This window comes from Aythya ferina (assembly GCF_964211825.1).
Source record: "Aythya ferina genome assembly, chromosome: Z".
Lineage (NCBI taxonomy): Eukaryota > Metazoa > Chordata > Aves > Anseriformes > Anatidae > Aythya > Aythya ferina.
This window is the reverse complement of record NC_140299.1, coordinates 2,912,393-2,921,825: the sequence shown is the minus strand read 5'-3', so window position 1 is coordinate 2,921,825 and position 9,433 is coordinate 2,912,393. Positions and strand designations below refer to the sequence as shown.

Here is a 9,433-nt window from a genome sequence, read left to right as displayed (position 1 = left end):
CCCCATCCTCGGGGGGCGGCGGGGGCGGCGGCGGGGGCAGGAGGAGCTGCAGCGGCGATGCGGGGCGGTGCGGGCCGCCGCCGTGCAGCTTGGCCAAGCTCTCCGAGTCCTCCTTGCCGCCCACCGGGCGGAAAGCGCTGGAGTGGTGGTAGCCACCGCCGCCACCCCCGGACTTGCGGCCGCCGCCCCCCGCGGCTTCCAGCAGGTGCGGGGGATGCGAGGGGACCCGGCCGCCCCCTCCAGCCCCGCCGCCCCCATCCGAGGCTGCGGGAGAGGCCGGCTCCGCGCCGCCGCCTCCGCCAGGGGGAGACTCGAAGAGCGGGTCCCGCACCGCGGCGGCGGCGGGGGCTTGGGGGGGAGCGGCGGAGGCGGAGGCGGGGGTCGCGGCCAGCCCCGGGGCTCCCGGCTCGCCGCCGGGCTCCGAGAGGTCCAGGAAAGCCTGGCGGAGCAGCCCGGCGCCGTCGCCCAGCGAGCAGCCCAAAGCGCCGGGGGGCTGCGGCGGCGGCTGCAGGTAGGTGGGCACCGGCAGGCCGGCGGGCGTGCGGGGCGGCCAGAACATGCAGAAGGGCGGGTAGAAGGCGGCGTCCTTTCTGCCGGGCCAGAAGAGCCCCGACAGCCCCCCGCCCGACGCCCCCCCGCCGGCCTTGTGCCCCCCGCCGAGGGTCTCGGCCCCGCCGCCCCCGCCGCCCTCCTCCTTCTTGTGGCACAGCCCGAAGGCGGCGGCGGGGAAGCCGTAGGGGTGCGGGAAGAGCCCCCCGCAGGCGGGGAACTTGTGCAGCACGCCGCCGAAGGAGCCCTTGCTGGGCACCGGGATGACCGGGTAGCTCCGCGGGCTCTTGCCGCCGTGCACCGCCGCCGCCACCGCCTCCTGCAGCTCGTCGTCCTCCTCGAAGCGGGGCCGCTTCTGGTGCAGGTCCGGCGGTGCCGCCAGCAGGTGGGGGCTCAGCAGCCCCCCGCCCACCACGGCGGCCGCCGCCTTCACCGAGCCCAGCGGGTGGCAGGGGGCGGCGGCGGCGGCGGCGGCGGGGGGGGCCGGGGGGGCGGGCGGCAGGGCCCGCTTGCGGCTGCCGCCGTTGAACATGGCCTTGACGTCCTCCCAGGCGAAGACCAGCTCGTCCTGGGGGCTCTTGTCGGTGAGCTTGAGGTGGCGGCGCCACGAGTTGAAGTTGGCGGCGTCGGGCTGCGTGTACTTGGCGTCGGGGGTGCGGTGCGAGTGGAAGATGAACTTGTTGGGGGAGAAGTACATGCTGCAGTAGCTGCACTTGATGCACTTGGCGCGGGAGCTGTTGTAGCGGGCCGGGATGAAGCTGCCCCGGCAGCCCCAGGCGCACTCGTGCGACACGTCGAAGGCGAAGTTGTCCGGCAGTTTGGGCGGCCGGTTCTCCCCCAGGAAGGACTTGCAGAGCCGCTCGGCCTCCCGCTTGGTGATCATGCCGCAGCGGCGGGAGGAGATGGGCATGGCCCCGGCCCGCCGCAGGATCTCCAGCTGCACCGGCGTGCACTGCACGCAGGTGATGCCCAGGGCCACCCGCCGGTTGTGGATCTCGTTGTAGCTGAAGTTCTTGAGCAGCGTGTTGGAGATCTGCGCCAGGCACAGCCGCTCCTGCCCGTCGATCACCAGGGACACGATGGGGATGCCGTAGAGGATCACCTGCCCCACCTGGTTGGGCTTCATGGCGGCGTGGCCGGCCCGCGGCTGGCTCATGGGGTCCGGCGGGTACGCGCTGGACGGCGACGGCAGCAGGATGTCCGTGGGGCCGGGCAGCGGGCTCGTCGCCATCTCTTCAGCGCTGGGGGGACTGCTCTGCTCCAGCTGTGGCCGCCCGGGGAGAAAGGGGGAGAGAGAGAGAGAGAGAGAGAAACAGAGCCGTCAGCCGGGGCACCCATCGGGCAGGAGCCTGCCCGCCCCATCGGACGGGGGCCAAGCATCCCTGTGTGGCTCCCTGCTTGGCCGCGTTCCCCGACGGTGGAACCGGCCCCTAAACCCTAAACCCGCCCTGATAAGGGAGCGAGCGGGGCTCCGCAGCAAAGCGGGGTGCTGAGAGCCGGGCCCGCTCGCAGACAGCGTTTCTCCGACGGCCACCCCGCTTCTCCCGGCCCGCGCATCCCCCTTCGCTCCCCCCACCCCCAAGCAAATCCCATACCCTCCCCATAAAGACGGGTCCACAGCCCTCGTCCCACAGCCCGCGCCCACCTCCCCATCCTAGAAAACCGCCGCTGCCCGGCAAAACCGCCCGGCAGCATCCTCCTGGGGGGGGGCCCTCCGGGGAAGGGAGATGGAAAAAGTTCATTTCCCTGCCCTCCCGGCTCCCTTTACCTCTGCGGGTGCTCTCTAGCCGTGCCGCCGCCGCCGCCGAGCCCCCCTCCAGCCGCACATCCCCGCAGCAGCGCGGCCACCAGGACCCAGCCTCTGCGCGGAGCCTCCGCGCTTCTCTGCCTCCCCCCCAAAACGTGAGTGCGGTGACGTCAGTGGGGGGGGGGCCGGGCCATGCCGTACTCATTCCCCCCCGGCCGGGGGTCCGGCCCCCAGCCCTCCCTCCATCCTTTCTTCCCTCCCTCACCTCCCCTCCCCAGGAGGGGTCGGGGTGCCCCGTCGGGGAGTGCCCCCCCGTCGCTGTCCCCCGGGACCCCGCTCAGCGCACCCCCAGCCTCACCCATGCTCCGTATCCCTTTAAGGGGTGGGGGGGCTTTTCCCTTTCCCCCTCTTTTTTTTTTTTTTTCCCCCTCCCATAGTCCTCTTCCAAGGAATTGGATGTGCTCAGTGAGTAGACAAGCCGCGTCTTTCCGCAAATTGTATTTTTGAATACCGCCAGAAATTACAGGGCGGGAGGAAAGAGAGAGGGAAAAAGGGAAAAAAAGTTGATTTCGAGCAACAACAGGATGCAGCTCCTGCGATCTGGGCGAGGGTGGTGGTGCCGCGCTTCCCCCTCCAAATTGCGGTTCACCAAAAAAAAAAAAAAAAAAAGATTCTCACTGAGGAGCTTACAAAGAGCAACACGGAGCAAATGGGATTTTTCTAATTTCATTATGTACCCAACGAGGGGAAAAAAAAAAATAAAAATCCCTGCAAATAGTCTGCAGCACGGCTGCCACGTCTACCTCTCTCTTTTTTTTGTTTTTTCCCCAAGCAGGTGAAACATTTAGATATTTCATGGTCTTGCGGAATCTCGACAGGGAGTAGGGGGCGGCCGAAGGTCCCATCCCGGCGGCAGGAGGGAGCGAAGAGGCCAAATCAGCCCACTGCCTTCCTTTCGGGAGAGGAAAACTGCGGAACCGGCTAAAAACGGCCAAGAAAATGAAAATAAATGGAAGGAAAGCTTTATTCTGGCTAAACCGGGGGGAGGGGGGGGGGGGGAATATGGACTATCGGGTGTTTTGTAATACCCCACCTTTTTTTTTTTCTTTTTACAAAAATGAATTCATCTCCGTCTTTCTCTCCATCCACATGAGCAATGCCAAACCTTTCTGCTCCATAACCACGAAAAAGTGTGTTTCCTCCCCCCCCCCCTTTTTTTTTTTTTCTGTTTTTCGCTCGGCTGTCCCAGAGCCGGGCGAAAATCTCAGCGCCGACCTCTCCCAGGACACCCGCGGGCATCTCCGGCTCTCTCCGCTCTTTATGCCGGGCAGCGGAACGGCGGAGCCCCCCGATCGCTCGGGTCCGCGCTAACTTGGCAAAATCACACCTCTCCTTATTACTTCTGTCACTTCTTATTAAACTCCGCTCGCCCCCGTTCCGCGACTGTCACACGGAGCCCCCCTCCTCCCCTCTCCCCCCTCCTGCTTTCCCGAGCCTCTTCTGCACGGAGCCCGCTGCTTTCGTGTGAGCAATAGCTGTAAGCCTCACATTGGTGACATTTTAATCAATGCTTCCTAGCCAGACTGACATGAATTTTACACTTCAAAACTCTCCTCCGCCAGCTAATTGATTCAAATTGTTTTATTGGTTAAACCCGTGTCACACACTGTATGATCTATTACCACGCCACGGAGAAAATCTCCCTTCCTTGTCTTCTCTCCCTCGGTGCCTGGCCGGCACCGGGAGGGACGGCGGGGTTATCGGGAGGAGCCCCTGGCCCTTGCGGGAGCTCGGTGGGTGCATCCCCGCAGCGGCCACCGGACTGCCCGCTCCCCGGGTGGCAGCGGGGTCCTGCCACGGTGGCTCTGCCCCGACGGGTCCCGGGAGAAGCCGGGATGTGCAGGCTCCCCCCGGGCTCTGAGCCCTGCGATGGAGGAGGGCTGCAAGCGGTTGCAAAGGGCGAAAAGGACGGGCGGGTCGCGCAACGCACCTTCAACGAAGGTCCCTCCTTCGGTCGAGCCTCGCAGACCGAGAAAGGCTGACAACACGGGCTCGGTCCTGGGGAGTCGTCAGCCAACGCTTGTCTTTTATTTTATGGTCATTAAGCGAAGAGCAAAAGTAAACTTGTTCGTTCACCTGCTCAGCGCCACTGGCCTCTTTGCAAAGAATAGCAGAAATTGGAGGGTTTCCTCAATTTCTGCTGTAAGGAGAGCTGAACCCCAGGGGGACTTAGTCCCCGTGGACAGAAGAGTGCCGGACAGTGCGTGTGACACTGCCGCTGCCCGCAGCCACACCGAGGGGCCTCAGCTCGGCGGAACTCTCCGAGGTGGGAGCAGACCGATCCGCTTCAGCACCGGGGCGAGCAGATACACCTTTCTCTACTTTTTCTCCACGTGTAAACCTGTTGGGAGCCCTCGTGGAGCAGCGCGGCAAGGGAGCGGGGTGAGGGTGTCGGAGAAAGGTCGGGCTGCCCAGGGGCCGGGCGGATCCCGCAGGTGTCCCCGAGGAGGGCTCGTCCCGCCGGGCTGCCGCAGCCGCCAGCGACCCCATGGACACTACCGGGGACGGCCGGAGCCCAGCCCGCACCCCACCAGGGGCCATCCCGACTTGGAAGGGGGTGTCCGCACACTGCAGAACCGGGCTCCCGTCCTGCTACCGCCTGCAATTAGTCCCGTTTTTTTTCTTTTCTTTTTCCTTCTTTTTTATTATTATTTTTTTTAAATTTTAATTAATTAATTTATTTTTGATGCAGTTTGCAATGGCTGGGTTGGAGCCGCCTCCTTAGAGGGGAGAGGGGAAAGCGGACGAACTTCTCCCAGGAGCTTGGGAGGGATAAGCACGAGTCCTGGCTCCTTTTCCCTCTTCCCTATCGCGATCGTGCCCTGGAGTGGCTAGAAGCGAGGCGAAAGCAGCAGATCTCCTCGCTGCGTACTGCTTCGTGCAAAATCGAGCAGCAGAGAAAAGCGGCCAAGTTTAAAGCACCCCATCCCGTCCTTACGGCCTTTATTTACTTCCACGGCGCTTAAACATTGTAGCACACAGGCCACGAGGAACGAGATAACCTCGCTGCGTTTAAAAAAACACAAAGAAAACCACCCCCAACGCGGACCCATTCCCTCCTCCCACCCCTCCACATCCCATTGAAACTTACAGCCATGAAAGTAGCAGGCACACAAGGTATCGTTATAAACCCATTTTTTTTCCGAACAAAATTTAGGCGGCAAAGGGGGTTTTAAAAATAGTCTGGGGTACGTTTCGCTGTGCCACTTGGTCTACAGCGAGGCCATTTTCTAAGTATTTTTTTTTTCAATCGCGTTTTTTTTCGTATTAAGCAGAAAGCAGAGGGGCATTTGGAATAGAGGTGGTCCCATCTGGAAAACCCCGGAGCTCATTTAGATCACATCACTTCGGGCTTTTGTCTCTGCTCTTGAATAACCCAGCTAGGCACAACAAAAGGGCAGAGATCTACGCGGAGTTTTTCCAGTGGCAAGAGGACGCCTCGAAAAGACGCGGCTACAATCATTACAACGGGAAGGGGAAAAGACTCAAGCGATCTTCTCCCGGCACTTTAAAGGCACTAGGAGAGTTTAGGGCTCGGGCATTTCGGGGGAGTTTGATACCCCTCCAGCAGCTGAAAGCCAGAGCGGCGGCTGAAGGGAAGGAAGCGCGAACAGCATCATCTTTTGTCTGAGGGAGCCCTGTTAACTTCCCAATTTAATACGCTCCGAGTGATGAAAACCGAGCTGGCCATCGCCGAAGGTACGTGCAGACCCCCGCCAGCACACGCGGGGACCCCCGTCGGGGAAAGGGGCTCCGCCAGCCCCCAGCACCCACCCACCCGAAACGGCACCAAAATCGCTGTTTGCGATCTTGCTTTCCTCGGAGGAGAAGCGACTCGCAGCCCAGGAGGAGACCGCTGCAACGCATCCCATCCTCTTCCTCCCCAGCGCCTAAAAGCACGAGTACCTTTATTTTTGTCCTGTCTGGGGACGTGGTGGCAGGGGGGGCAACAGCTGCACCTTTAGAGGTGGGTGAATTAACCCCCGGGGAGAGGGAAAATCCCAAACAAAAAACACCTCAGCTATTGATTTTGCTTTCCGACGCATAAATTAAAGCGCTGTGAAGGTCTTCCATCAGCAACGTGCTTGCTTTAAGTATTTAAACGAGCAACAAACTTCCACGGCAGTAAAACCGAGGCCCCGACAGGGCTTGGGACCGACGATCCCAAACTTCCTAGGGAAACGTGACGTTATGGGGCGAAGACTCATCACGTCTGTAAATAATTCAGTTTTGCCTCTTCCAGAACCGAGTAACCTTGGGTGTCTTAGAAAGCAGCTTGTACAAACAGGCAATTAAGATGAGCGCTGAGACTTTCAGAGGAGATATAATGAACCAGCTTTAATTACTATCTTGAAATTAAAAATGTAATATACAGATTTAAATTTATTTTCACCTAAATTGTGTATAAAATTATATGGCTTTTTTTTTTTTTTTTCAGGCTAAGAAACGAATTGCCACCAAGCTTGCCACTAAAAAGTCTGAAGTACTTTCCAAACCCCGTTTCCCAACACACAGTAATAATGATACATTTATCATTACTGATGACCACCCACTGGTTTATTATTGCTTTGTTGCAACTATTACAATCAAGAGATTTCTTTATTTACTGTTAACATTCACTTAAAGCTGAATGTTAATGACTCTTCTGAATTCACCAAAGAGTTTTCTGTTATATTTCAGGAGTAGTTATGGTTTGGGTTTCAGAAACGGCATAAAAGAAGGAGAAATGCTGGGTGATGGCTTTCTCTCTCTCTTTTTTTTTTTTTTTAAGCCCTCTTCTTAAGAGGCTGTTTGAAAGGATTTGTCGGATTTTCAACAAAGAGTTGCAAAAGGCTTGGCATAATGCACGTACTTGACTGTAGCTAATTACGTGAGTATTTTATTACAGGAGATTCATTCATTATTGATAAATGTTTGCAGTAACTTCCTGCTATGTAGAGTTGTATTTTATGAGGAATAAACAACCTGTGGGGATTGGGATTGTTTGGCTTTTACGCTCCTGCTCTCCTTGACAGTTCACATTACCCACTTAGGGGTCTGGCTCGTCACCTTCTGCCTCTCCAACCAAATGCAACTTCTTTCCCCTTCCACCACCACATCCCCCTCTTCCCCCTCCTTCCTCGCCATGATTCCATCACTACATTAAAAAGTGACTCGTCGTGGAGGATGTTCTGCTACAAGAGCTCTTTCCCTATAACCAACTCTATATGGGTTGTTTCCAAAGGCTTACATACACCGCGATGAGCCCCTGCTCCGGGGCTGTGCAACAAGCCATTGCCGTCGAGCAAAGGCTTGGGGAGGAGAGGGATTTCCCCAGGGCTGCCCCCACTTACATCTGTTTTTCCCCTCCCGCTTTGGCTGGAGCTCTCCGGCCCCGAAAACCCTCAGGGCGCAGTCGGTAAATACACTAATAAAAATGCGTCGTCTTCCCTCCCCATGATGTTAAACCTCGGAGCTACTGGCAAGCTGTTGCCGTCTTCTATCCCACCTCTTGGGATTTCCCAGCCCCTCTCCCCCCACAGGAACCCCTTCCGGCGGGGGGGTGGGGGCCGAGCACCCCGAGGGGTCCCCGCTTCGGGGTGCGCCCAGCCCTGCGCCTCCCGGACGTTCCCTAAACCCGGCCCGAACTTCATGATTTCGAACGGAAATTACAAAAATAATAGATATTATATACATAACTATGCGAGAGAGGGGAAGGAGGACACTCGTAGCCCCGATTCATTGCCCCTTCCCTCCAACGCAGCCCACATTTTCGGGGGACAAGGCGAGGGGTCCTCCCCGGCTCCCCTTGCCCCACCATCCAGTGCCGGGCAGCATCCTTCCTCCACCCCGGGGCTGCACGACCCATCGCGACAACAAGCGACGATATCACCTCGTTCTCAACCCCAGGAGGTGGGTTCCCCACCTCTATCCCTCCCCAGCTCCCCGCTTCAGCCCCAGCCCCGCGGGTTTACCTGGCCGCCCGACCTCCATGGGGGGCCCCCCCGGGCCGCGCTCCGCGGAACTTTGGCTCCTGCCTCGGTCGCGGCGGCTGTGCCGCGGGTGGCTCGGGTCTCGGACGCCTTCTAGCAGCCAGGCAGCGCCCTGCAAGCGGCACGGGGAAGCCGCCCCCTTCCCCGGCCCCCTCCCCTCGCCAGGGGGCCAGCGGCCGCCCCCACTCTGCCGCTGCCGCCGCCACCCCCGGGCAGGTCCGCCCCGACGGCTGCGGAGGATGGAGGGGAGCCCCACGCCTTATGAAGTGGGGATGGAGGGGGGCAAGAGGCACCCTGGCGTGGGGGCGGGCTCTGCTTCCCCAGATCCCCCCCCCCCTTCCCCTGAAAAAAAAAAAAAAAAAATCCTTGCACCCCTTCTCTGCTTCTCCCACTGAAAGCCGAGCACCTCCGCAACCCGGGGCCCTTTGTGGGACAGCAGGAGGGCACCCCCCCAAGAACACTGCCCTACAGAAGGAGAGGGGGGACAAAGCTGTCCCCCAGCCCCCCCCTTTCCCGCAGAGCCCCCGTCCCCAGCAAGCGCTCCCCGCCGATCACCCGACGTGCGGAACAAGGCGGCTGCTTAAAAACACAAAGCCGGAGCCCTAATGAGTTCAATTACAATGTGGTAAACACATTGCCTCTACGCTTTAATTAAGCCGGCTGTCCAATTTTAACTCATTAGTAATTCATTAAGAGAACAGCCTTTAGCTGGCTGCAAGGAGAAGAGCACCGCAGCCTGTGCTGTTAGGCTGCGCGCATACCTCAAGGTATTGGGGGACGGGAGAGTGTCCCCCTCAGCAAAGGGGGGGGCTCCCGGCCCCCAGAGGGGAGTCACCAGTTGTCCCACCGCTGTGTGCCCCCCGGTCGAGGATGAACACCCTCCAGGAGCCGGACTGGGGAGAGGGGAGAGGAATCCTAGGGGTGTTGTACGCATCTGTGCCCCCTTGATCCTCTTTTCTGGGGAGAAGGGTGACGAGTTTATGGGGTGTGGGGCACGGTCAGGGCTGCCCCGGCCCTGCAGTTCTCCTCCGATCCGGGTTGGTCCCAAACCCCGCACCGGGAAAGCTTCGCGCACCGCATCGCGCTCACGATATCGGCACTTCAG

At 59.6% G+C, this 9,433-nt stretch overlaps 1 protein-coding gene across 1 annotated transcript in view; it reads right to left on the bottom strand.

Moving 5' to 3' along the window:
- The window catches only part of SKOR2 (SKI family transcriptional corepressor 2), a 34,056-nt gene extending 25,682 nt beyond the window's left edge, over positions 1 to 8,374 (bottom strand). The window contains exons 1-2 of the mRNA XM_084505374.1: positions 8,311 to 8,374; positions 1 to 1,813 (exon numbers count right to left, since the gene is read on the bottom strand). The exon at positions 1 to 1,813 is cut by the window's left edge and continues 458 nt beyond it. Of these exons, the coding sequence (XP_084361500.1) occupies positions 1 to 1,780 (1,780 nt within the window). The 5' untranslated portion in view covers positions 1,781 to 1,813; positions 8,311 to 8,374. The remainder of the gene's footprint in view (positions 1,814 to 8,310) is intronic.
- Between the last annotated feature and the right edge of the window lie 1,059 nt (positions 8,375 to 9,433).